The sequence below is a fragment of the Mus caroli genome, chromosome 11 (assembly GCF_900094665.2).
Source record: "Mus caroli chromosome 11, CAROLI_EIJ_v1.1, whole genome shotgun sequence".
Classification (NCBI taxonomy): Eukaryota; Metazoa; Chordata; class Mammalia; order Rodentia; family Muridae; genus Mus; species Mus caroli.
The window spans coordinates 96,338,856-96,366,602 of NC_034580.1; the positions used below are offsets into that span (position 1 = coordinate 96,338,856).

Below are 27,747 nucleotides of genomic sequence, written 5' to 3' on the forward strand. Positions count from 1 at the left end.
AAAAAAATTTTTTTTCCTCACTCCTGTGTCAAGTCTACCAGTAATTCATCTCCTTTCTTTCTTTTTTTTTTTTTTAAGATTTATTTATTTACTTTATGCATATGAGTACACCATTGCTCTCTTCAGACACACCAGAAGAGGGCAGCAGAACCTATTACAGATGGTTGTGAGCCACCATGTGGTTGCTGGGAATTGAACTCAGGACCTCTGGAAGAGCAGTCTGTGCTCTTAACCACTAAGCCATCTCTCCAGCCCCCTCATCTCCTTTATTTCAAAACACAGATGGTCTGCAGAGATGGATCAGCAGTTAAAAGCACTGGCTGTTCTTCTAGAGGATCCAGGCTTAATTTCCAGCATCCACATGTCCTCTTTCTGCCCTCCTTAGGCACCAAGCACTGATACTGTACATATATACACACAAGTAAAACACCCTTATACATAAATCCCAAAGCATACACACAGATGACACCGTTCTCATCACCTCCCTTCTTCAATTCAAGCCTCCACCACTATTACAATGACCTAGTCTCTGCTACAGCTCCTGCCGCACCCTGTCCTGCCGTATTTTGACACGGAATTTATTAAGTAAAACAGAATCATTCTCAATGCCTAATTTTAAAAAGGTCAGCTTCTTTCACAGGCCCATAAGGCCTTAAGGCAAAGGTTCTTAACATGTGGGTTGTGACCCCTTTTGGGGATCAAGCAACCCCTTCACAGGGGTCAAATATCAGATAGCCTAAATATCAGATATTCACAGGAGCAAAATTAGTTATGAACTAGGAAGGAAATAATGTTATGGTTAGGGTCACCACAACATGAGGAGCCGTATTGAAGGGTTGCAGCGTTCGTTAGGCAGGGTGAGCATCACTGTTCCAAGGGACCCATCCATCCTCCCCACCACTTGGATGCTTTTGCTCCTCTCATCCTGCCTCCTTCATGCAGCTATATAACCCACAGTTTTCTCCCTCTACCTGAAGCACACTACCTTGCCACCTATATGCTTTTGCTATGATTTCTGAACATTATGGGCCCAATTTAAAAATAGTTCCTCTCAGCCTGGTCTATAGAGTGAGTTCCAGGGCAGCCAGAATTACATAGTGCGAACCTGTCTCAAAACAAAGAAATATAAAACAAACAAAAACTCCTCTCCATTAGGTTAGGGCCTATGACGCACAGTCCCACACCTCATTCTGCATCACAGCTGAAATAATTATTCAACATGTTATATATTCAAACATCAGAGAGTTTGATAAGAAAAAGGATTGTCATGTGTTTTGATCACTGCTACCCCCTCCCCCAGCACTTTAACGAGGTCAGTGTCTAGCATTGGAGAGGTATGTGTTAAAGGATTTGTAACAGTACTAGCATCTCCACCTGCCTCCAAACCAACCTCTGGCGTCCTTTCTGGATCCCTACAATCCATTTTCCACAATCCACTTTTCACTTTTGAAATATTTAAATATTTCGTATTTAAATATTAAAATCAGATAGTCTCTCTACCCAGCTTCCCATCCATCACACTCAATAAAATCCAAACATTCCTCACACACACCCTCTGGTCTTTAAACCCAGCATATCCGGAATCGCTGGATTTTCTTTTAACGTCCTTTCTTCTCTAAGCCAGCCTGGACCCTGACTGAGGCCTTTGGGAAGCCTGTAATGTGCACCCATTCCCTTTTGTACGGCCAATTTCTCTTGCCACTGCGAGGTTGGTTTAAATGACATTTCCTCCGATCCGTAGCTAGCCCTTCACCGTTTTTAAAATGTCATCATCACAGGAGTCGAACACGACCCACCGCTTTTCATCGCCTTTGTCCCTACCACCTGAAATCTGAGCACAGGGGTGCAATGCGCACAAGCTAGACTCTCAGGGGGCATCCTCAGTGCCAGGCGCGGTGTCTGTCCCGCCGCGGGCATAATGAGGGAGCTGGCACCACAGACACGGGCCCTCCTCCCCCAGCCCTCGCTCGCCCACCGTCGTCTCACCTGTCGGCCAGCTCCAGCACCTCGTGCACGCTGCCGGTGCTCACTCGGATGCGGCCGGTGTACATGTACTCGATAACGGCTTCCACCGTGTCAGGTTCGGGTCCGGGCTCTGAGCTCCACTTGCGCATCTCCACCCGGCCCGAGCGCGATTCCGAAAACTGACCCGAGAGTAAGGGCGTGAAGTACTCGGTGGCAGCGGCCAGCACCGAGCGGTGGGCACGGAACTCGCGACCTCCGGCCCCGCCGAAGCACAGGGTGATGTCGCAGAAAAGGCCTTGACGCCGCTGCTCGTTCTGCCGCCAGGACAACTCGGAGCAGTGAGTGCTGCACTCGAAGTCCTCGGCCTCTGGGCCCGGATCGCCCCCGCCCGTGTCGACGAGGGTAGAGATGCCGGCCCCGGTCACGAAGTCTACCGTGCCACTGCCTCGGACCTCGGCGGCCAGGCTCGCGGAACCGGCGACGGCAGTCTCCATGCTCTCCATCTCCAGCACTTGAAAAGATGCAGCCGCGGCCGCAGCGGCAGCCGCCGCCGCCACAGCCGCCGCCATCTTGACGCCGCCGTACCGGCCCCCTCAGCTTCCGAACGGTGCGGCAAGTCTGGTGCGACACAGAGGCATTCTGGGATTAAATAGTGCGCGCGGGGCGGAGCCACGCCTGCGCACTTCTGCCGTGCTTACGCCCTCTAGCGAGGCAAGCGCAGTTCTCGGAGCCAGAAAAAACCTCAGGTTTACCTTTTCTCTCTCCTCCATTATGGTGGCCGCCTGTGCTTGTTTTGTTGAATTTTCTTCTACTTTAAGTTGCTTTGGAGTGTATCCTCGCCATCACACGTACACACAATTTTTTGTTTGTTTGTTTTTTAACTTTCTCTGTAGACCATGATAGCCTGGAACTCACAGAGATCCACCTTGCCCCTGCCTCTGCTGGCCTGTGCCAATCCCAGCACTTGGGAGGCAGAGGCAGGCTGATCTCCCTGGGTTCGAGGACCTAGTCTCAGAAAGTGAGTTCCAGGACAGCCAGGAATACACAGAGAAACCCCGTCTTGAAACACAAAACGAATGACTTTGGAGAGAAAGTAATTTTTAAATTTTATTCTTATCAAAGTGTCTGTGCACATGTCCTACAGAGGACAGGTAGGTGTTAGATTCCCAGTAGCTGGAGTTAAATAAAGGCAGTTAAAAACCCACCTGATAGCCGGGCGTGGTGGCGCACGCCTTTAATCCCAGCACTCCGGAGGCAGAGGCAGGCGGATTTCTGAGTTCGAGGCCAGTCTGGTCTACAAAGTGAGTTCCAGGACAGCCAGGGCTATACAGAGAAACCCTGTCTCNTCTACAAAGTGAGTTCCAGGACAGCCAGGGCTATACAGAGAAACCCTGTCTCAAAAAACCAAAAAAAAAAAAAAAAAGATTTATTTATTTATAGCCACATGCTTTTAATCCCAGCAGGTGGATTTCTGAGTTCGAGGCCAGCCTGATCTTCAGAGTGAGTTCCAGGACAGCCAGGGCTACACAGAAAAACCCTATCTCAAAAAACCAAAAACCAACCAACCAAACAAACAAAAAAAACCCACCTGATAAGGATGTTGGGAGCCAACAATCAAACTGGTTCTCTGAGAGAGTACTCCTAACTGCTAAACTATCTTTCCAATCCAGGAGGGGGGCAGTATAAAGAAAAATAACGCCGTTAAAGTTATTTGTTTATTTTTGCAAGTGTCTCTCATGTAGCCCAGGGTGGCCACACACTTGCTGTGTAGGTAAGGATGACTTTGAACTCCTGATTCTTCTCCGGGATTTTGGGATTACTAAAATGTTCCTGAGCACACCCAATTTAACATGAGCTATATAAGAAACCAGGGCAGTTTAATCACCCCAGCACCAATAAATAAATAGCCCTAAAAATTACATTTATTTATTTTTATGGTGGGGTATTCGTGTGGAGTACAAAGCACGATTTAATGAACATCACTACATTAGAGGATGGAACTCGAACTTGAGTCATTAATTAGGCTTGGTTGGTGTTAGGTGCAATTAGCCATATTTTTTGCCCACAAAACAGAATATTTATTTATTTGTTTGTTTGTTTATAGGCAGGGTTTCAGCTAGGTAGGGGTGACTGTCCTGGAACTCACTCTGTAGACCAGTCTGGCCTTGAACTCACAGAGTTCACCTGCCTCTACCTCCCAAGTGCCACCAGGCTGAGAAAATTATTTTCAAAAGGTAGTAAAGGCGTAAGACGTTGAGTCTCAGGCTGGTAAAAGTAGCACATGCCTGTAACTCCCGCCGTTGGGATGCTAAGGCAGAACCATTTGTGGAAAGACAACCTGAGCTAGGCTGTCTCAAAAGAAGACTGAGTCTCAGCTAGGTGGGTGAAGGTGAGGAGTTACTTATGTCTGATTTCCTAAAAATGGATGTTGCCTACCTTGGAAGAACACAGAATGAAATGAGGTAGTGCTGAATCAAATGCTTGCTGCATAATTACCATTTCATATAGACTAGATAAAAGTGAATGAACCCAGCTCTTGGGAGGATCTTTGAATTTCAGAACAGGCTAGTCTAGTGAGTTTTGGGACAGCCAGGGCTACATGGAGAAACCCTATATCAAAAAAACAAATAAGGGGCTGGTGAGATGGCTCAGTGGGTAAGAGCACCCGACTGCTCTTCCAAAGGTCCAGAGTTCAAATCCCAGCAACCACATGGTGGCTCACAACCATCTGTAAGGAGTTCTGGCGCCCTCTTCTGGAGTGTCTGAAGACAGCTACAATGTACTTACATATAATAAATAAATAAATCTTTGAAAAAAAAAAAACAAATAAAAGCCACTTTGAAATTTTAAGCAAGATAGTGGAGTGTCAGAATTTAACTCTTTTTACATTCTTTAGTATAGGTGTGTAGTATTGTCATTGCATGTACCTCGCACACCTACTGTTAGAGAACTTTTCCTTCCACATCAAATTTACATGGTCAGGCTTAGCAGCAAATGTCTTCACCTGGCAAGCCCTCAACTTGATTTTTAAATGTCACTGAGAGAGGATGGATTGTACCAGGACAAAAGAGGAAATAAAGGCACCAGTTAAGTAGAACAGATATGGATCAGAGGAGAGTTCAAGGGTAAATGAACAGAACTTGGAACCCAGTAGAGCAGAAAAGTGACTCTCCAGCTTTTGGCTTGAGTAATAGCTAGAGCTATGGGTACCCCTAATCATTAAGGGGAAAGTGTTGTGTTAGAAGCATGGCTCCAGACAGACCACACCAGGCCAAACAGTTCCATGTGAGGTTTACTGTAGAAGAAGGGCAGAGGTGGCAACGAAAGAGAAATTAAAGGGGTCTTCCTTTTATTTGGATAGTGACATAGTAGCTGCCAAGTGGATTCTGGGAATATGGTGGTGGATGCCTTGGCAACAGGTGCGCAGGTCAGTGGGTTCGGAGCTGATCCTGATACCAACAGAAAGTGCGGTATAGAAGTGTATATTTTTCATAAGCTGGTGTTTTAATAGCTTTTTCTTTTGGAGAATTTTTGTTTGTTTGTTTTCAAGACAGGGTTTCTCTGTATAGTCCTGGCTGTCCTGGAACTCTGTAGACCAGGCTGGCCTCGAACTCAGAAATTCGCTTGCCTCTGCCTCCCAAGTGCTGGGATTAAAGGAGTGCGCCACCACGCCTGGCGGAGGATTTTTTAAAAAGTACTTTTGGGAGTTGGAGAGATGGCTCAGCAGTTAAGAGCACTGACTGTTCTTCCAAAGGTCCTGAGTTCAAATCCCAATCACCACATGGTGGCCCACAACCATCCCTAATGAGATTTGATGCCCTCTTGTGGGGTGTCTGAAGACAGTTACAGTGTACTTACATATAATAAATAAGTAAATAATCTTTTAAAAAGTTACTTTTAATTATATGCAGGTTATGTGGGTATGTGCACATGAGGTGCCCTAAGAGGCCACTGGTGTCCCTAAGAGGCCACTGGTGTCCCAAGAGGCCACTGGTGTAGGATCCCCCGCAGTTGGAGTTATAGATGGCTGTAGACAACCCACTGTGGTTCTGGGTAAGCTCAGCACCCCAGGATGAGCAGCAAATGCTCTGACCCCCCCAAGCCCCTTCTCCAGATCAGTCTTTTCTGTGTTTGAAGACAGGTTCTCTATATCCTAAAGCCTAGAAGGTACCACATACACTAGGCTGGCCTTGAACTCTGATCTGCCTATCCCTGCCTTCCAAGTGCTGGAATTAAAGGTGCCACCAAGCCTAACCTTTAGGGCTTTTATATCCTTTGAGGGGTGTGGGGCACTGAATATTTACTGGGGTTCTCATTATCTTCCTTTTCAAGAGGCAAAGGCAGATTTTAAAATGATAAAACCAAGAGCTGGGCATAGCTGGTGCATGCAGAGGCCACCGGCCTGGTCTACAAGTTCCAGGACAGCTTTGTCACAAAAGCAGAGGACACAGAAGAACATCACACCATTGTTACTATCTAGTTTATTTAAACCAAACATGATAGATAATACAGAGAAGAGACTGAGGTGGCAGCTGCCCAGAATCTTTGTGGGTTACAGATGCAGAACAGCTGTGAGTCTTTGGACCCACACTTCAGTAACAGACAAGTCGGCTGCATGAACACAGAGGACACTGACACAAGACATTTCACAGCTTTTTGCTTTGCGTTTCCATTTTAAACACTTGTATGTTACAACTTGACATTTAAGTTACTACACCACATGTGCAACAATGGCTAAGGATACAATGGTCCCAGCCCTCCTCCCCTTGACATAAGTAGACACTGGTCTGTAACATGGGACATTTCAGTCGGATACTAAATAAACCCTTAACACATAACATAGAAAAAAAAAGGAGATCCTTAAAAATCAGATTAATACAGTGTTCTTCACATTGTGTGAAGCTGAATGGGAAATGGGATACCAGACAGTGGTCCTACAGACAGATAGTATCTTAAAGTCTTAAAACTTGCATTCCCTTCCTCTAGAGGAAAAATAAATTTTTTAACTAATTAAAAAAAAAGAAAGCAACATCATAAGGCCCTAGAAGAACACTATTCTGACAGTGCTTGCTGAGACTCTTCCATATAATAGATACAGCAGGTAGCAGAGCAAATGTCACAGGTATTGGCTTGGTTTTAAATTTCTATGCTTATATATAGAGATATATATAAAAAAAATACTAAGCTTCTTTGTGTGGACTGAGTGGGCCTGTGGGTGTCGGCCTTCCATGCCTGCACATCAATGGCTATTTCCGCTCCAGGCCCAGCCTACACTGGACTCTGCTTCCAGCTGTCTGTCCGCTATATTGTCGAGGAGGGGGTTTTTGTCTTCCTTTTCCTACAGCAGGGCTCCTGGCTCAGTTACATGCTCATGTGTTCTGGAAGAACATAGGAAATGTCATCCCATGGGTGACGATACAGCCCTTGCTTCAGCCTCTTCTGGTCAAGATAGTGCCCTAAAATGGAGTCAAGATGTCTGTTATTAGTTTCAAAAGCCATGGTGAAGGTCGGAAAATGGGAGGGAACTTCTTCCTGACGTACAAAATGTAGACACAGGGCTGAGGATGTGCTCTGTGGTGAGGTGTTTGCTTACCAGGCACAAGGCCTTCCCAGGAGTTAACCCTCAGCAATAGGGGCAGATAAGAAAACCATAAAACAACACACACACACACACACACACACACACACGCACGCACGCACGCACGCATGCATGCACACACACACACACACACACACACAGGAATTCCAGATTCACTTCACAGATAGATCAGTCAGACTTGGTAAAAAGGGAACTGTTAGACTGAATCTATTTTTCTTAGCTAGTAATGGAAACTATTCCCAGTAATAAAAGGAAAATAAAGATAAGAAGAAAAGTTAAATAAGAGCTGAGAATGGCATAGACCTCCATGTGCCACCCACCCAAACAATAATTAAAAACAAAAGAATGGCGGTGAAGACTCTGACATCTGCTGTAGGGGCAAGGAGTGTGGCAAGAAACCCTTGAAACTCCAGCCAACTCACCAATGAAGCCCATACTCCTTCCTAGCACAAAGATGCCATTGAGGGCTCCAATGTCAACATATTCATCAGCTTCCTCCCTGCAACACACAAACAACCGGTTCTTTTCAAATGAATCATGTGACCGTCTTCTTAAAGAGACAGCACTACTTCCTCCCAGAGAGCAGTCCTAGAGTTCCAAAGTGGAAAAAGTGGGGCGTTGTGTGAGGCAGAGCTGGAGGCAACTTTTAGCCTTCCTTCTCCTTACGCCTCCACACACTTGCTAAGTCCCCTCACGGTTGGGAGGAAACAGCAGAAGAAATCAGCTAGCACTGGAGCTGAGGCTCTGCCACTTACCGGGTGAAGGAGCCACAGTTCCTGAGCATGTCCACAAAGGCAACGCCGATGAAGCCGTCCACATTCAGGATAAGATTTGGCTTCTGAGAAGGCAAAGGGGAAAAAAAAGGTTTTATCATTTCTTATTTTTTTCCTGATGTCTTCACTGTTAGTCACTATTACTGTGGTGGTTTGTAGGCACGCTACCTGTATACTCTGTAAAGATTATCTTTATTATTCTAATGCTCATTTCTCTGGGTGCAATGCAGACAGGACCCTGGAATGCTTATTCTAAGTGTCTCCTGCCTCAATGCTGTGTGAGCATGGCTCCCCATTTAAACATTTATAAAACCACCACTAACAGATGAATAACTTAATTAGACTGAGACACTCCTGGGAGTTCGGTGAGTCTTATATCTGGATTTGTCTGTGAGAACTTCCCAGAGAGGACTCAATTAGGGGAGACCTGCAATGACTGTGGGAAGCACCATCTCACAAGCTAGGAGCCCAGGGGGAGCAGAAGGAGAGAGCTCGCTGGGATGGACTGAGTCACTCTGTCCTGCCAGCCTTTGCCTGCCACTCCAGCCTGGAACCCCTAGAAGACAATACATGAATCCTCCCCTGTGACCTGCCAGGCATTTGACATAGGAATGGGAAGCTGCTAACATTATGACTATGAACTTTGACACCATTCAAAAATGTTCTCTTTGGGCAGGCTGTGGGAGACAGCACTGTCTACTATTTAGTGACTTCAAAGCCAGCCTATACCACCATATAAGCCCTGTCTCAGAACAAACAAAAACCTCCATAACTAAGAAATCCATCCCAAAATAGGTCAGAGGGGCAGAGGTGGACACAAACCCCTCCCTTCCTCACCTTGGAGGTGGTAATCTTCTCCACTTCCAGGGCATAATCGAGCAGCGGGGTGGCGGGGAAGTGCTGTTTGACAAAGTCCTTGAGGATCTGCACTCGCATGTCTGGGTTGTTTATCTAAAAAAAGATCCAGTTACAGAAACACCCGCTCAGACACAGCAGCCAAGGGATATGCTTGTGTGACAAGTGGACAGACCTGTCTGTACCTGTGCTACCCTGGAGCCATCATGGGGACCAACTTATGCATACAATTCCTCATAGCACCCCTAAGGATAACACTAAGAGATGGAAGGATTTTCAAGACCCCTTATGTCTCATTTGGGCCTCAAAACAACCTCTGTAATGGCCTCTTTTATTATATGAAAGGAATTGGGCCTCACCCCACCCGCCTTGATGGTTAGGAAGTTAACCAGTATCTGTGATGTTAGGCAGAAGGGGCTGGATTCAGCCATTCTCTACCCTGTTTTAGGTTCCAGTCACAAGCCAGGCTGCCGACCAGCTCTGCCATCCAGTCGAGCTACAAAAAACGTTCTGCACATGCTGGGAACAGGGCAGCAATTTGTACACCCAAACATCTTAGGAAAAAATCCAGACCTGGGACAGATGAAGCTAGCCATCTGTTTAGAGACTGCCCTGTCCTGGTTGGTTTTTGTCAATAAGCTAGAGTTACTTGGTAAGGGAAACCTCGAATGAGGAAATGCCTCTATTAGAATGGCCTGCTGGCAACTTCGTGGGAAATTTTCTTGATTAATGATTGAAGTTTCCCCTTCAGTTCCTGCCTTGAGTTCCTGCCCTAACCTTCCTCAGCCAAGGACTCTGCCCTAAGAGCTGTGAGATGGAAGAAAGCCTTCCTTCCCCAGGTTGCTTCGGATCAGGGTATTCTTACGCCAGCCAGCAACTGAAACCCTAACTAAACTGGGTGTAACGGTGCACAGTTTTAAGTCCAGGACCTGGGAGGTAGAGAGAGGAGGATCTCTGTGAGTTCGAGGCCAGCCTAGTCTACATAGGGAGTTCCAGGACAGCCAAGGCGCAGAAAGACCATCTCAAAAAACAAACAGAAGAGAAAGAGAAGCTGTAACTAAGATAGAGACCCTGTGGCTGATAGTGGGTGAGTGAGATGACTCAGACATACTCTAAATCCTACCACTGGTGACCTAAAGGACATGCTCTCAGGGCATCCACATGACTGTCATCCGGCACAGGGCCACACTAACCATTTAAAATACTCTGTCTTTCCCTATGGGTCTATCTCAGTTGGGCTTGCCTTAATATTATGCCAAGTCCAACTGTCTGACTTGCCTTAACCAATGCAATAGAAGTAAAGGGCCAGAGATGGATCAGCGGGTTAAGACATCTGCCACGAAGCCTGACTCTAACAGGTTGTTGGCCTTTGACAATCTGCAGTCCTCCCCCATCCCCACCCCGAAAGCCCAGTGCTGCTTAGCTTGAATGACAGAACAGCCATGGCTAACCATGATGGGCACGGTATGGCTGCTGAGGGTCCCTCAGATCTGTGTGACAGGAAGTGCAGTCTGGTAGAAGGTAATTGACACTTCTCCCTGATCTTTCTCCTACAAGGTCATTTGGAAAACTGAAGCTGAATGACCTGAGAAAGACCCCTGAGGGCCATCAATCTGTAGCGTGACTGGGAAAGAATCACCTTGCCTTTGGCATTGGTCTATAGATCCAGAGCTCTGCATACCGGAGTCAAGAGCATGAGTGTTTCTTTCTCTTTTTGAAAGTCTGTGTTTTGTCTACACTTATGTGTGTCCACCACCTGTTTGCTGGTGCCCAGAATCCAGAAGAGGGTGTTACAGTTGTAAGCTGCCATGTGGGTGCTGGGAACTAATCACACGTCCTCTTTAAGAGCTGCAAGCACTCTCAACTGTGATGCCATGGCTCCAGGCCTCCTATCACCACTCATTCCACAGATGCCTCAGTTTACCGATTTTACTCGATGGCCGATGCCCATGATCAGCTTCCCCTCCTTCTTCATCTTGTTGACGAACTCCATGGGAATGATGCCGCTGTCAAAGGCTTTACTGAACATCTTTGCTGCGGCATCCAAGGCACCCCCAAACCGGTCTCCCTGTAGGAGAGACAAAGCAACACCTCTGAGGGGGATGGCTTTCCCAGCCTGCAGACCATCCCAGGATGCCCTGAGCAGAATCTGGACTGGAGTTTTTACCCTGGGCTCCTAGGAGCCTGCTGCATTTAGACAGCATGATTCCAGAGCTGCTGCCTCCCAGGAAGGCCAGACTTACAATGGTGAGCAGCCCTGAGGTGAGGCTGGAGACCAGGTCCTTCCCAGCCCGAGCACAGATGATGGTGTTATGGGCCCCAGAGACAGCTGGCCCGTGATCAGCTGTGACCATCAGACACATCTCAATGAACTGGCAGGAATACTTGGGCAACCTAAAGGAGGGCACACAGAGGCGCAGAGTTGGAACAAGGTCCAGGAGCTACAATGACAAGGACACACTTTCCTCCATAGCCTGATACTACCACCACCAATTCCAAGCCAAACCCTTCTTGATTCCTGTGCCAAGCTGCAGTTATTAAACACCGTAGAGCATGTTACTAACCACCAAGCCATCTTTCTAGCCCATAACAGGTTTCTGAATGTGCAACAATCAAAAGTTAACTCAAAATAAAATTGTAGTGAATCTGCTCTAAGCCCAGTGCCCTATCACCCCTACCCATGTGTCTCACCTTCTCTGGAACCAGAGGAGGCCGAGGACACCACCGATGCCCATCTCCTCCTTGAAGACCTCAGTGATGGGCATGCCCGCATAAATGAGCTCCTGCCCTCGCTCATCACAGATGCTGGTCATGAATGAGGCAGGTTTTCGGATCAAACCCAGCTCCTAAGCAGACATGAGGACAGAAGGTTATGGTGGCCAGCAGAGGGCTTTTTGTTTTTTCCAAGACAGATAGCTGTGTGTGCTCTCAGGAATGCCTTGGCCGCTCTGATGGCCTAGCAGTAAATACCCAGACAAATTCTTTTCAAGAAGTAGAGGTTAGCAAGGCATAGAGGTGCACACCTTTAACCCCAACACTGAGAGACAGGGGCAGGCGATCACTAAGTCCGAGGACAGCCAGGGTTACATAGAGAAATCAAACCAAGCAAAAATAATAACAACAACAAAAGAAAAAAAAAAGGAAAAGAAAAAAAAAAAGAGGTGGAGGCCCAGGGTAGTAGACACACCAAGTTTGAGGACCACTAAGACTATTTAGCAAGCATGCCATAGTGTGCCTTTTACTTAGTGGATCTGACTCTATTAATGTCTGTCCATGTACAATTCAGTTAATTCCTTTTAACTGCTTTGTGCCACCTCATAATTATCTTCTAATAATCTCCTGTGATAAACACTAAACAAAAATTTTAAATATATTCCTTTGTAAGTTCTAGGTAAGCATTCCTTAGAAGTATCTTTCTAAGCTGGACAGTGTGGCACTTGTCTTTAATTCCAGCACTCAGAAGGCCAAGGCAGGTGGATCTCTGTGAGTTCAAGGTCAGCCTGATCTACAGAGTGAGTTCCAGGACAGCTAGGGCTACAGAGAGAATCCCTGTTTTGAAAAACCAAAAAAAGGAAGAAGGAAGAAGAAAGGACAGAGGAGAGAAGGAAGAGGGAGGAAGGAAGGGAAGAAAGGAAGGGGAAGAGGAAGAAGAAGAAGAGGGAGAAAGGAAGAAGGAAGAAGAAAGGACAGAGGAGAGAAGGAAGAGGGAGGAAGGAAGGGAAGAAAGGAAGGGGAAGAGGAAGAAGAAGAAGAGGGAGAAAGGAAGAAGGAAGAAGAAAAGGAAGAGGAGGAGGAAGAGGAAGAGAAAGAATAAGTAACACGACCATGAACTTCTGATCTTCCTGCCTCTACTTCCCTAGTGCTGACTCTCAGCCCCTAAAAGCTGGCTCCTTCCAACATCAGATGTGGGCTGTGTTGCCCATTCTGTCACCTGACCTAAAAATAAAACCAGGGACAGTTCTAGTATACAGTGCATGGGACCCAAGAGTTAATCAGAGAGGTTTCTAAGTAGTTGGAAGGGGTCTCATATCCAGGAGGTCAAACCACCTTAAGATTCACCAATCTAGCCAGGTGTGATGGCACACACCCTTAATCCTGGCCCTTGGGAGGATATCTGAGTTTGAGGCCAGCCTGGTCTAGTAAGTTCTAGGACAGCCAGGGCTACTTGTAAGAACACCAACTAAGAGCTAGACATGGGAGCAGAAGCCTGTAATTCCAGCACTCGAGCAGCAGAGGCAGACAATCTCTGCATTTTATACATACCAAGTTTTAGGACTGTAGAAAGTATGTTTTCAAGACAAACGAATAAACCCCCCAAATCCACCTTCACCCTTCAGATACCCATGACACTTACTCTGGCCCAAGAGTAGTCCATGGGCACTGTTGGAGGTGGCACTTCCTGGGCAGGTACAATGGCTCCTTTGGCCACCAGATCTTCATACACAGACCTGGGAGGGAAAGAGAGACAGGAGACACTATGGTTTCTATAGACATTTTTTTTTTCTACGTTTTATCCCAAACACTGTAGGCATCTTGGGCTGACAGTGCCCTACTCCTACCAACTGGATCCCAAGAACTAAATGAAAACAAACTATGGGCAAGGATGTCCTGGCCCCCACCCCTTTAGCTCCCCTTCACTGGACGAGGCCTCATGGGAAGCTGAATGTGAGAACCACGGGAAGAGACGAAAACAGCCAAGGCAGATTCAGGAGGTAGAAATAGAAAAAAAAATAAATGTCCACTAACTCTATCAGCCAGAAGTGATATATGATACTCCAGATGACACTTTTTGTTTGTTTGTTTGTTTCTTGAGACAGTTTCTGTGTGCTCCTGGCTGTCCTGGAACTCACTCTGTAGACCAGGCTGGCCTGGAACTCACACAGATCCTCCTGTCTTTGCTTCCCAAGTGCTAGGATTAAAGGCGTGCGCCACCACTACCTGGCTAAGATGACACTTTCTAAACACACCCAAGCCCAGGTCTCTTTAACGGCCACCAACACCAACCAAGCCTGTGGCCTCAGAAACCAAATGAGGTTTAACGCCAGCCTCATTGGCCTTGACCTGATACTTTTACAACTAAAATAAAACAAAAGCCTAGAAAAAGATGGTTTTCCCTGTAGTGCATTAGAGCAAATGAATAGCTAGGAGTATCCAGAGCCCCCTTCCCCCACCGTGTTATGGGGGCTGCTGTCCTCAGGAGGGATCAGGAAAGATGGGGAGACCACATCCTGCCCATTCCTTACTGAATGATTTCTCCAAGCTCATCGAAGCTTCGGGGCACAAACACTCCCGCTTCCTTCAAGGCCTGGTTCTTGGCTACTGCGGTTTCAGAAGCCTGGTTGGCACAAGCTCCAGCATGGCCAAACTGGACCTGGAAAGCAAAGAACAGCAACTTTACTAGGCTGGTCAGTTCTCCAGGAAAGAGAAGAAACCCTGGGAGACATTAGTACTGACCACAGGCTGGCCTGTGCCCAAGGCTTCACATGTGTGCCTTCATCTAAGCCTTTGTATGCTAACTAAATAGGTAGGAGAGGCAACTCCTCTATCACAGATGTGGCACCTGAGGTGGGAGAAGTTAACTTCTCCAAGATGACATATATAGTGTACAGTAAGGTGAGATTCAAAGCTGTCAATCCAACTTCAAGATCACCCTCTTCTCATGAGCCATGGTTGCTATCCCTGTGGCCAGTGTAAGAGGGATGGAAGGAAGGTTAGCTCTCAGCCAAGCAAAGGATAGAGTTAGTTATGCCTAGAAGCTCAAGAGAGTTCATATGAAAGCAAAAATCTCAAGCTGTTCAAAAAGTCAGCGTTTAGCTGGGCGGTGGTGGTGCACGCCTTTAATCCCAGCACTTGAGAGGCAGAGGCAGGCGGATTTCTGAGTTCGAGGCCAGCCTGGTCTACAGAGTGAGTTCCAGGACAGCCAGGGCTACACAGAGAAACCCTGTCTCGAAAAACCAAAGTCCAAAACCAAAACCAAACCAAACAAAAAGTCAGCATTTACGCCATTAGGCTTACATCTCCATAGCAACAACTAGCAACTGCTTCTTCCTTCTGACCATGGGCTGGAATAAGGTGTATACCCATTGAAACAGGAACATGGAGGAAGAGAAAAACCCATCAAACACTTTACCAGGGGTGGTGAGATGGCTCAGTGGCAAAAAGTGCCTGCCACCAAGCATGACAATTGTGGAAAGGACAGACTCCTACATATTGTCTTGTGATACATTTGAGGGTCATTTGATGCTCCCACTCTAAATATAGTAAAAAAAAAAAATTTAAAGAGTTAGGTGGGAGTCAAGCAGTTGGGAAAATAAATGAATTGACCTCTGACTTAGGATGGGACCCAGCAAGCAATCGTACTAGCATCTCATCTGAGTAACCAGTGCTTCCCACCACCAAGCGCTTTCTAAGAGCATCCACTCACAGGATGCTCTGTCTGCTGCCTACTCGTGTTTCCTCAAGGACTGAGTGACTGCCCACCAACCACAAAGTAGTATGTGGACGCATTTGAACCTGGGCGATTTTGGTCCCAGCCCGCGGTATTGCAGACTTAAATGAACAAAGGAGAATCCATAACATGCTTTGTAGAAAGGCTAATAATATTTCTCTGCGCTCAGAAACTCGCTCTGAAACTCAGCAGATACTTCATAGTGGATCCCTTCTGCTAAGCTGCTCAGGCTGACCTCTGAATTCCTGGCCCCAAGCAATTCTCCTGCCTCAGCAACATGTGTAGGTCATCATACCTGACCAAACAAAACTTTAAACTCTGGGATTTCTCAATAATAGCATTTTCCTGACTTAAAGCAGCCCTGTTTCTCTGGTGGGCTGGGTGATTGCCTTGAAGGCATGTGTTCTGAGACCCACACTTGTAAAAGTGCCACTGTATAAGGCCTATCTTGAATTCTCCACTTTTTAAATGTATCTATTTAACCTATATGTATACATATGCACAATGTGTAGTGGCCAGAAGAGGGCAGCATGTCCCCTGAAATGAGCTAAGTATGCTGGGAATTGAACCTGGGCCATCTGGAAGAACAGCCAGTGTTATCTCTGCAGCCCAAGTTTCCATCTCTCAACTATTCCCTCAGTAGCTGCCTTCAGTGTGCCAATTAAGGGGCATTTCTCACTCTCCTCTCTCTGAAATTAAGAGAGTGACCTGCTCAAGGATTCAAGATCAACTGCTACCCAGACAGCTACTATACTAGCTGATAATCCTTAAGCGTCATACAACAATCTAAGTTACTTTTAAACTGGGTGGTGACGCACACCTTCAATCCCAGCACTTGGAGGCAGGTGGATCTATGAATTAGGGCCAGCCTGGTCTATAGAGTACCTGGATAGTCAGGGCTACACAGAGAAACTGACTTGAAAACAACAACAAAAGTAAAAATAAACAAATAAATGAACTCAAGTCTTAAAAAAAAAATTACCTCTAAAATTTAACACATTTCAATGTCCTGTGCTCCCCATGAATAATGGGTAGTGTCAGCAAGATCCAAAAATCGGGGTGCTGACCCCTTAGAGGAATCCTTGGCATGGTTGGGAAGACAGAAGGAAAAGCAGGCAGAGAAAGAGGAGTGTAGGGGCTACCTTCCCTTTCATCGGATGAAGGGGTGTCCCTGTATTTCCAAATGTTGACTGCTGGGCAGAGAGAGAGCTAAGGGCTAGCAAGACTTTGGTACTGTCTTTCTATCACCTGCCTAAAAGAGCAAGGTCAGGCAGCTCTCAGTGCCCGAAGAGACTAGGAGATGGATCAGGTGTTGCCTTGCTGCTAATTAGCTCAGACTAAAACGTGGCATTTTGTAAAATAGAGAGCTGATGGCCCAGAGCTGGAGCAAGAAGTGTGGGGCAGGATTCTGGTTGGACACAGACACGACATGCACACAGAGACACAGATAAAGACACACACACACACACAGAGACAGAGACACAGAAATAGAGACAGAGACCCACACAGGGACACAGAATGGCAGATGCCAGGTTAAGTTAGCTAGCTGAGAGACTGCCCCAGTGTGATGGTTTGTATATGCCTAGGCCCAGGGAGTGGCACTACTAGAAGGTGTGCCCTTGTTGGAGTTGGTGTGTCACTGTGGGTGTGGGCTTTAAGACCCTTATCCTAGCTGCCTGGAAGTCAGTCTTCCTCTAGCAGCCTTCAGATGAAGATGTAGAACTCTCAGTTCCTCCTGCACCATGCCTGCTTGCATGCCACCATGTTCCTACCTTGATGATAATGGACTGAACTTCTGAATCTGTAAGTCGGCCCCAGTTAAATGTTGCCCTTTATAAGACTTGCCTTGGTCATGGTGTCTGCTCACAGCAGTAAAACCCTAACGAAGACAAAAGTTTGTATCAGGGGTATTGCTGTGTTAGGCCTGACCATGCTTTTGTTTGGAAGAATGTGGATTTTGGATTTGAAAAAGCCATGTAATGCTTTAAGTGGGGTTTAATGGGCTATCCTAGTAGGAATGAGAAACTTTGTTACTGAGAGTGATTTGAATTGTGTGGACCTGGTCCAAGACGTTTCAGTGAAGAATTTCAGTATATGGCATAAAGACTGTTTTTGTGGTTATTTTGGTGAAAAAAAAAAATGTGGCTATTTTTTGCCCTTGTCTGAAGAGTCTGCCTGAGGCTAAGGTGAAAAGAGTCAGATTCATTTCATTGACAAAGGAAATCTCAGAAACACCCATCATAGACTTTGTTCTCTGGTTAAGTCTCATGAAGAGCATTTTAAACAAGCACAGCAAGCTGAGAAAGGAAAAATATAAAATATATGGTTCCAGTATTAAAGGGGCACCAGGAGGTGAAATGGAGCTGAATCCTGTGTTCCAGGATATTAAATTGAATTAAGGGAGTAGTGACCTTGGGGAAGATCCCACCCAGCTAAATTTAGGTCCAGGCATGGTAGTACAAGCCTTTAATCCCAAGAGGCAAAGACAAGCAGATCTCTGAGTTCAAGGCCAGCTAGAACAGAGCAAGATCTAGGTGAAGAAAAACTTAAATCCAAACTTGGTGGACCACACCTTTAATCTCAGTGTTTAGGAGACAGGCATGCAGATTATCTTGAGTTCAAAGTCATTCTAAGGAGCAAGTTCCAGGACAGCCAAGCTTACACAGTGATGGAGTTATAAAACAGAAAGCTAGTGATAATGTAATAGATCAAGGGGGCCATGTTCCAGCCCCAGCAAACAGCAGAATTCAGCAGCTTTGGTCATGTGGCTCTAGCTTTAGAGTCCAGAATAGAAGGGACTACTGGGACAATTGATACTGGTTAGCTGGAGCTAAGAAATTAGTGGTGATTAAGAAGAGACCAGCATCACTGAGGTAAAATCTTCTGGGAAGTGTTTTCTTTTTTTGTTTGTTTGTTTGTTTGTTGTTTTTTTTTTTTGGTTTTTTGAGATAGGGTTTCTCTGTATAGCCCTGGCTGTCCTGGAACTCACTTTGTAGACCAGGCTGGCCTGGAACTCAGAAATCCACCTGCCTCTGCCTCCCAAGTGCTGGGATTAAAGGCGTGCACCACCACCGCCCGGCGGGGAAGTGTCTTCTGAGAGCACAAAGAAGCTGTGTTCCAGAGATACCCAAGGTTGTATGTACCTCATGCTGCAGCTGCTCTTGATTACGTGAGTCACCCACGTGGTATGGGTTTTGAAGGCATGAAGGAGTCCTGAAGCAGCTGAGGCTTGGCACTGTGAGAGGCTGGAGAAGGCCACTGGTGAAGGTGCAGCCTCAGTTGCAGTTGATAGCCCAGGACTAAAGGGGTCATACAAAGAAGTTGAGGCCTGACACCGTGAAGGGAGACTATGAGAGGTTATTGGTGAAGCCTAGTTGCAGCTAAATACCCCAGCATACTGGAGAATCCAGTCCCATGGGATGCTCACTAAGAACAGCAGCAGCAGAGGAGTTGATCTACCTGAGCTTACAGTGCTACAGAGGGCAGAGCTGGAGCTGTGATGCCAGCCCTTAGGAGAAGCCCAGAAGATCACATGTGGATCCCAGACACTGGAACAAGAAGCTGTTAACACTGAAGTTACCTTGGTGACTTCAAGGTGTTCGAGATGCTAGAGCAGTGGGATACCTGCAGAGGAAAGCTGCTAACAGGGAGTAAAACCAGACCAGGACAAAGAAGTTTGTTGCAGTCAACAAAGATAAAAAAGGAGTAGGAGATCTGAAGACCACTTTGACATCAGAACTAGAGATGCAGAGTATGGAGTTTGCCCAGCTGGTTTCCTGTCTTGCTTTGGGAATTACAGTTAAGTGACTGGATAAATCTCAGATAAGACTTTGAACTTTTAACACTGTTGAGGCTGCTATAGCCAGGGAGTAGTGGCACACACCTTTAATCCCAGCACTTGCTCCCGAGTTTGAGAGTGAGTTCCAGGACAGCCAGAGCTATACAGAGAAACCCTGTCTCAGAAAAACAAAAACAAAAACAAACCCAGAGAGAGAGAGAGAGAGAGAGAGAGAGAGACTGCTATAGACTATTGGGGCTCTGAAAGCTGGACTTGCATTATGCTATGTTTAGGCATGGCCCCAATAGACTCCTATGTTTGAACAAGCCTATTCGGGCCAGGAAATGGAATGTGATGATGGTTTGTACGCACTAGGCACTATTAGAAGGTATGATAGGTGTGTCACAGTGGGTGTGGGCTTTAAGACCCTCATCCTAGCTGCCTAGAGGCCAGTATTCTGCTGGCACCCTTCAGATGAAGATGTAGAACTCCCAGCTCCTCCTACACTGTGCTTGCCTGGATGCTGCCATGCTCCCTCCTTGATGATAATGGACTGAACCTCTGAACCTGTAAGCCAGCCCCAATTAAATAAAGCTGTTGGCCTTGTGATGGGTGTCTTAGTTAGGGTTTTATTGCTGTGAGCAGACACCATGACCAAGGCAAGTCTTATAAAGGCCAACATTTAACCTTGTGCAGGATTCAAAAGAGGACCCCAAATAGAAGAGTGGAAGAGTGGAATTATTTTGTGAGGCAAGGCCTGGGAGGAAGAATGTGCCAAGAGAAAGGCAAATGAGAAGCAACTTTACCCATAGGTTCCAGACCTTTGCAATCACTTCTGTTTTGGCTTTGTGGTGTGCGTGAGTGCATTCATGTCTATGGAGGTCAGAGTTGATAATGGATATTTGCCTTAATCACTCTTTGCCTTATTTTTTGAGACAGCATCTCTCACCGAACCTAGAAATCACCGATTAACCTAGACTAGCTGACCAGGGAACCAGTCTTCACCTCACCCCTTTGGAATTTCAGGCCTGTACCACTGTATCCGGATTTTATTTGTGTGCTGGGGCTGACTCTCAGTTCCTCATGGTTGTGACCAGCTGAGCTTTCTCCCCAGCCTCTGTATGGCTCTTTTACCCTGTAACCCATATTAGCCTTGAACTCCGGATCTTCTTATCTCTGCCTCCAAAATGCTGAGATTAGACTTGGGGCCACCAAGCCTGGCTACAGCCATTTTGTTTAAATCATCCAAAAGTCCAATTCTCCAGCTCTGGAAATGGAGGTACTCATTTGTCAGGTGCCAGCGCACAGAGCTGACCTTAAAGCCTGTGCCAGCAACCTCTGAAAGGTCGGCAGAATTCTGGATCCCCCATCCCCCTTTACTCACTCGGGAGAAAAAAAATCCCCCACACTTCACGTTTATAAACTGAATTTTGGGCTGGAGAGATGGCTCAGAGGTTACCAGCACTGTCGGTTCCTCCAGAGGTACTAAGTTCAATTCCCAGCAACCACATGGTGGCTCACAACCATCTATAATGAGATCTGGAGTCCTCTCCTGGCTTGCAGGCATAAATGCAGGCAGAACACTGTACATAAAATCAATCAATCAATCAATCAATCAATAAATAAAAACAATTGTACCTGAAGTTTGCATAAAACTCTGCCCTAAGAATAACTGCATCTTGAGTTCCTTTTGTAGTGAATATCTCTATCGCGCACAGATTGGCCTGGTTTTCCAGTGCATAGGTAGATATAATGACCATATCCTCCCAGTACAGACACACATGAGCTCCTCCCAATTGTACAAGGCTACTTCCATCTCTCGGCATTACAATGTTACAGGGCCTGTTCTACCCACATCCCTCGAAGAATCTGAGTTCCTGTTCGTAGGATACACAGGAATGGAGCTATTCCTTCAGATATGTGCGACTCCAACAGTCACAGTTTATAGGTAGAAAGCATCCCTAATCTGACCTAGAACTCAGTGTCTCGTCTCAGCCTTCACCTGCTGGTAAATGTGCAGCGGAAGAGTCTAGTGAGATAAAATTCCCGGCAGGCAGAACTTGGGCTCAGCTTTGTAGTTACAAAGCAAGCAGCACGGGCTTACTGAGGGAATTAGCGGCTGACGGGGATGATGTCAGTACGGTTCAGCTCAGACAGCCATTTCTGCAACCTCATTCCCTACTCAACGACAGCCGGTCCCACTCATACCTCGGAGGAGAACATGGTGGCACAGGTCCCGATACACCAGCAGACCACTGGCTTGGTGAGGCGGCCCTCCTTGATGCCCCGGCAGATCTTATATTCCTCTGTGCCCCCTATCTGCAAAGAAATGGGAGGAGAGAAAAGCCCCACAAGTTAGTGGAAGCTGCTTCAAGCTTTCCTAGGACCAGCCCTACAACAGGAAAAACTGCACACGTGACACATGGGCAGAAAGAAAAAAAGAGCCCCACAAAAACACAACAACCCCATGAAATAAAAGTGGGCTACAAAATCAGAGGACACAAACCTGGGCTACGTAACGGGTAGTGAGTTTAATTTCTACCCGAAAGATTCATCCTAGGCATGTAAGGAATTACAAAGGGATGATAAGTGTCTTAAGGCCGTTCGTGCCTGGGTATCCCTTTCTAATCCACAGTATGTGATGACGCAGGATTAGAGCCTCTCCCAGAAGAACAAGTAAGGAATGGGCTTATAGAACTCTCCTGGAGCTTTAAAAAAATAAATAAAAAGGAGGCCCTCATAGCCGGGCGTGGTGGCGCACGCATTTAATCCCAGCACTCGGGAGGCAGAGGCAGGCGGATTTCTGAGTTCGAGGTCAGCCTGGTCTACAAAGTGAGTGCCAGGACAGCCAGGGCTACACAGAGAAACCCTGTCTCAAAAAACCAAAAAAAAAAAAAAAGGAGGCCCTCCCAGGGGTTGGGGAGATGCCCCAGCAGTTAACAGCCCTTGCTACTCTTCTAGAGGACTGGGCTTCAGTTCCTAGCACCCAAATGGTGGATCACACACACCTGAGTCCATTTCCAGGAGACTGGCACCTCACTGACTGCTGCAGGCAGGAGGCATAGACACACATGGTGTATGTGGTGTACAGACACACAAAGGCAAAACCGCACATATACATAAGATTTAAAAAAAAAAATGAAAATTATAAAAGAAGCTGGCCTCACTGCTCCAGCCGTATTTCCCAGCAGCTGGAGACCATGATCAAAGGGAAGACAGTTCCTCCTTCAGTGCTGCTCCCGGCCAACAGAGCAAACACTCAGCCCCAGAATCTTACCGGCTGTACCACCAGGACGATCGCTTTAAGGTGTACAGTGCCAGGGTGCTTGAATTCTTAAAAATGCAAACCCCAGACTATGTTTATAATCAAAAGGAGACCCTTCCCTCAAAAACAGCAATGGCAACAACAATGTACCTCCCCAAGAACTACGATCATCTTGACTCCTGGAGTGTCCTGGTAGCGCAGCACGTGATCCATGAATGTGGACCCAGGGTACCTGTAGGGAGCAGGGAGGACAGAGGATCAGGGGACAGCCTGGGGAGGTGTGGGAGCATGTGAGAAGCACCCCACTACATACAGGGATTGTTCATGGTTGTGAAGTCTATGCAGATTTCGAAGCTCAGGCTAACGGAAATAGGTGGGGGTGGGGCGGTAAGAGCAGTTCCCCTCAACAAACTTACACAACTTCATTAGGCTCTCAGGGTTTGGGCAGTGAGTAACACACCATGCATGCTGCCTGGCTAGCTAACTCCACTATAGAAGATTCCCAGCTCCTACCTGTCCCCGCCGATGGCCACACCCTCATAGACACCATCTGTGGTCCGAGAGATGATGTTATTGAGTTCATTAGACATGCCTCCTGAACGTGAGACGTAGGCCACGCTGCCTGGGCGGTACAGTTTGGAGGCCAAGATGTTGTCCAGCATTCCGCCAGTATTCCCGATCTTAAAGCATCCAGGCTTGATGCCCCCAACCTTCAGAGGCAGAAACAGCAGTTAAGGCGAACCAGGGTGCAGGAGGAACAATGAAACCCTACCTTACCTGCCCTGTGCCTCTGTCTAAAGTGGAGAGAAGTGGCTGGAAGAATTACACCTGCCCATGAAGAACCTCTTCCCTCCCTTAGGACACTCTGCGAGATGTGTGTGTAAGACAAGGCTCTATACTCAGTTCTAGATCAGTCTGCTTAACATTATGTCCTCTTCCTTACATCATGGGTTACAACACCCAACAAAGATGTGCCTGCCACCCAGCTGGGCTTCTCTAGGTACAATGACATCTTGCTTATTACAAACAATCCTTTCCTCGTTACAAAATGGTAATTCAGCATCCCTATCCAGCACGTATGAGGTCCTCAGAGAGTCCCTAGCACCAGGGTGGGGAAGAAAGAATCCTAGCTCCCACTTTTTGTTTGTTTGTTTTTTGAGACAGTATCACACTATGCAGTCCTAGTTAGCCTGAAAATCATTATGGAGACTATCCTTGAATGAAAAGAGATCTGCCTGCATCTGGCTCCCAAGTACTGAAACTAAAGATGTTACCACCACCACACAAAGCCTTAGCTTCAAATTTTTATTTAAATTTATTTTCGTTTTATGACTCTGGGTATTTTTGCTTATTTTATGTGAATGTACTATCTGCCAAGTCCAGAAGATGACGGCAGATGCTCTGGACTGGGGTTACAGAGGTTATGAGCTGCTATCTAGGTGCTGGAAACAGAGCCTGGGTTCTCCACAAGAGCAACAAGGGCTCTTAAACACCCAGCCATCTCTCCAGCCCCAGCTTCAATGTTTACACAACAACTAAATTAAGACAAACAGAGCAATTTCTTCTAATGTGAAGTTCTGAGTAAAAAAATAAACCCCCAGATAGCTTTTTAATTTGGCATATAGTTAATGGAATAATTAAACACTACATCATAGTTGCATTTAAGGACAAAAGCATTAAAAACAACAAATATCACCTGTTAACCCCTTGTTAACTATGAAAGGAATAAGACGGTGACGAGGGACCTTTATAAACCAGGGGCCAGGAGGCTGGAGATGGCTCAGTGGTTAAGAGGAGTTTAGTCAGTTTCTTAACAGCTAGGCATTGTCCTCGGATACCTGTAACCCCAGCACTGAGGGAGGCAGACAGCAAGGTCACTTAGGGCTTGCAGGCTTCTGATCTAATCAATAAACTATAAAAGCCCCAGGTTTAGGGAGAGACCCTGCCTCAAAGGAATAAGATGGATAGTAACAGAGACTCCTTGATATCCACCCTGGCTTCACACACACACACACAAACTCACCGTGGCTGGCCCAATGATGGTCACTCCCTTCTGGTCGGCCTTCTTGATGAGCTTCCGTGTGAGGGCCTCAGGGATACCTTCTGCTATGATGGCTATGGTCCGGATCTAGAGGATTAACATTTCAAAGTAACATTGAACTTGTGAACATTTCACCTCTGACAGACACTGAGGCCCTCCTCCTAAGCCCAGTGTCCCCAGCCAGGTTTCAAGAACAAAGGAAGGGGAAGAGAATGTACCTTCTCCCTCCCACATGCCTCAGCAGGCAATGCATTTGCTGCCAAGCCAGAGGACCTGAGTTTGATGCCCAGGGCAAATATGATAGGAGGAGGAACTGCCTCCCGAATGTTGTCCTCTGATCTCCACATGCACCCCGACCCCCCACATACACACACATAGCAGTAGACATTGAAACAAACCTCCATTGGCCAGTGACACACGGACTCAGGGCATGAGCAGAGGCAAATGCTTCCAAGTCTTTGCTAGTCTGCAGCTACACTCTCACCTAAAACCTCAGACTCAACTGATCCCTACCTGCCTGTCCCCGACAAGTACCCAGCCAGTCTTATCTCCGTCCCTACAGGCTGTAGCCAGTGCACAACAGAAACAAGCTGTTCCCATACTTGCCTAGACTGGGGAACTGAAGATCTAAGAACCATCTCTCTTTGGCTCTGGGCCCGTCTGTAAAGGGTCCCAAGATCACAGTTTAGGTTTTGTGGGTCTTGTGGTCTGTGTACCAGGTTTTCAGTGTGTAAGTATCCATGCACAAAACATAAATAAAAGCACTAGCTGCTTTAATAAAACCTTATTTGTGGAAACAGGTGGGGGCTACCATTTTGCCCTGGGATGTTTTTGCCAAAGTCTGCTCCAGCCTGAAAAAGCAGCTCATTTAAACAGCAGAACAAGTTATGTTCTCCACTCATTAACTGAATAACTGGATCAGACAATAAAAAACAAACAAACAAACAAAACCACTGGTCTATAGAAGGCTTTTACAAATCACTAACAAAAGGCAAATACTGCAACAGAAAAGGGGGAAGGAGGAATAGGACCCAGGGCACAAATGGCAAACCAGTGTTTCTCAAAGTTAGTTTTAGTTAATGTCCAAAGGCATGCAGAGTATCCAGAACAGTAATTCATTGCATAGTTGCTTGGTGTTGGCAAGTAGAAACTGGAGCTGGTGAACACCTTTAATCCCAGCGTTCTGAGAGCAGAGACAGGTGGACCTCTGAGTTCCAGGCCAGCCTGGGCTAGATGACGAGACAGTCTCAAAAGAAAACAAAACTGGAATTCCTACTAATGGGGGTTTAGATCGTGAATGCTCTGGAAGCCTGGATGTGTTTGAAGTTTCCAAGCGGTCATTCTGATGTAGCAGTTCAACTTCTAGACATCTGTGCCAGGGTGATCTGATGCTTGGCCCATGGAATGTGGCACTACTGGGAGGTGTGGCAATATTGAGGGGAGTGTGTCACTGTACGGGTAGGCTTTGAGGTGTCTATGCTCAAGCTCTGTCCAGTGTGGAAAGAGACCCTCCTCCTGACTGCCTTCCTCCAGCCTCACGTCTGCATAGACGCTGCCGTGTTTCCCACCATGGTGATAATGGGCTGAACCTCAGAATTTGTAAGCCGGCCCCAAGGAAATGTTTCCTTTCTAAGAGTTGCCTTGGTCATGGTGTCTCTTCACAGCAATGGAAACTAAGACAGGTGATGATCGGGAATACGTACAGATGTTAATCCAAGACACTTGTGATGAGACTGGGAAGAACAAGAGTGATGTTGCCAGTCTATTGGTCAGAATGAGGTGGTGTGGGGTGGGTATGCTGAAACCTGGTGGCCATGTTGCTAAGAAAAGAGATTTGGAAGTATCCACCTGCTTTTTATTCTGTCCTGAAATAAGTACATAATGCCCTGTAAGAAGGTATTTTGGGGGGATGGTGCTAGGGATAGAACTCGAGGCCTTATATTCATAGGCAAGGGCTTTGCCATTGAACAGTACTCAGCTCAAAACAGTGCTTTTGAGTCTGTGGTTCAAGCCAGTCTGGGAGGGAATGAGCCGGAACTGATTTCTGGTAACCCAGTGAGGTAGCCCCTGCTCACTCTGAACTCTTCACCCGCTCTGAGAAGCACCATCTTCACGTGCTTTCACCCAAACCCAAGGTTCTCCCAATTCCCAAGTCCTTGCTCACAAGTGGCCGTGACTGTAAATTCCACTCAGGAGTTCTCTCTGATTCCCCCCCTAGCTATCCCAGGTCCAGGCTCTACCTGTGCATAGTTCATGGTCTCCATGGTGCTGTCGTAAGCGGATCGCAGAGACGCAAAGTTGATCAGCACGTCCACCTCCGGGTGCTTCTTCATGGCATCAGCCATGTTCTTGAAGACAGGGATCAGGATTTCCTTGTGTCCCCAGTAAAACTTCTGCTTGTGATCCCCACTGCGAGAAAACAGTGAGAGAGTAAGAACACCCCCAACCCATCAGCTCTGGGGAGGGAAAACTGAACGGAGGAACTCTTTAAGAACAAACAGCAAGATACCCTAAAATTTCCCATCTGAGGGCAAAGGGGTCCCTAGGAACGTGGACTGTCCCAATCCCTGGGATGGGTAGATCCCTCTTCTGCAAAGATGGGAGGCTGACTCCCAAGCTTCATCTAAAGGTGAGAATCCCACTTAGCCACTTCCAGACTCCCTGTCTTGGGGTGACTCACGTGAAAGGGTAGACCATGGCAGCCACTGAGGGCTCATCTCGGGAACACACGTAGTCAAAGTCCAGCATGCCTTGCACAGCCCGGGTCTGCATGCCCCACACAATGGCCTTGGTATGTCGGCTGAAGAGGGTGGCACTCTTTCCTAGTGGGCAGAGACACAGCGAGTGCACCCAGAACACACACCTTAGGAAGATCCACGGGGCTCCCTTCCTGAACCCCTAGGCTACACATCCAGTTTGGAAGTTCTTCAGAGCAGCAAACAAAAGGTTAAAATAATAAATTCTGAGAAACTTGCCTCAGTTTTTCTAGTAGGAAGCAGCAGACAGAATGACAACTGTCTAAC

The 27,747-nt window shown here is 46.8% G+C and overlaps 2 protein-coding genes across 3 annotated transcripts in view; both read right to left on the bottom strand.

Annotated features, from left to right (window-relative positions):
• Positions 1 to 2,586, bottom strand: part of Klhl11 (kelch like family member 11) — a 10,097-nt gene extending 7,511 nt beyond the window's left edge. Inside the window, exon 1 of the mRNA XM_021176915.1 lies at positions 1,987 to 2,586. Coding sequence (XP_021032574.1) covers positions 1,987 to 2,534 — 548 coding nt within the window. The 5' untranslated portion in view covers positions 2,535 to 2,586. The remainder of the gene's footprint in view (positions 1 to 1,986) is intronic.
• A 3,840-nt stretch (positions 2,587 to 6,426) lies between these two features.
• Positions 6,427 to 27,747, bottom strand: part of Acly (ATP citrate lyase) — a 51,987-nt gene continuing 30,666 nt past the window's right edge. For both annotated transcript variants that reach the window (XM_021175584.1, XM_021175583.1), the window contains 15 exons: positions 27,405 to 27,546; positions 26,965 to 27,133; positions 24,707 to 24,811; positions 23,197 to 23,393; positions 22,834 to 22,915; positions 21,627 to 21,737; positions 14,436 to 14,563; positions 13,547 to 13,640; positions 11,884 to 12,038; positions 11,436 to 11,586; positions 11,117 to 11,260; positions 9,175 to 9,288; positions 8,320 to 8,402; positions 7,987 to 8,063; positions 6,427 to 7,421 (listed from right to left, as the gene is read on the bottom strand). In XM_021175584.1, coding sequence (XP_021031243.1) covers positions 7,327 to 7,421; positions 7,987 to 8,063; positions 8,320 to 8,402; positions 9,175 to 9,288; positions 11,117 to 11,260; positions 11,436 to 11,586; positions 11,884 to 12,038; positions 13,547 to 13,640; positions 14,436 to 14,563; positions 21,627 to 21,737; positions 22,834 to 22,915; positions 23,197 to 23,393; positions 24,707 to 24,811; positions 26,965 to 27,133; positions 27,405 to 27,546 — 1,847 coding nt within the window. In that variant the 3' untranslated portion in view covers positions 6,427 to 7,326. The remainder of the gene's footprint in view (positions 7,422 to 7,986; positions 8,064 to 8,319; positions 8,403 to 9,174; positions 9,289 to 11,116; positions 11,261 to 11,435; positions 11,587 to 11,883; positions 12,039 to 13,546; positions 13,641 to 14,435; positions 14,564 to 21,626; positions 21,738 to 22,833; positions 22,916 to 23,196; positions 23,394 to 24,706; positions 24,812 to 26,964; positions 27,134 to 27,404; positions 27,547 to 27,747) is intronic.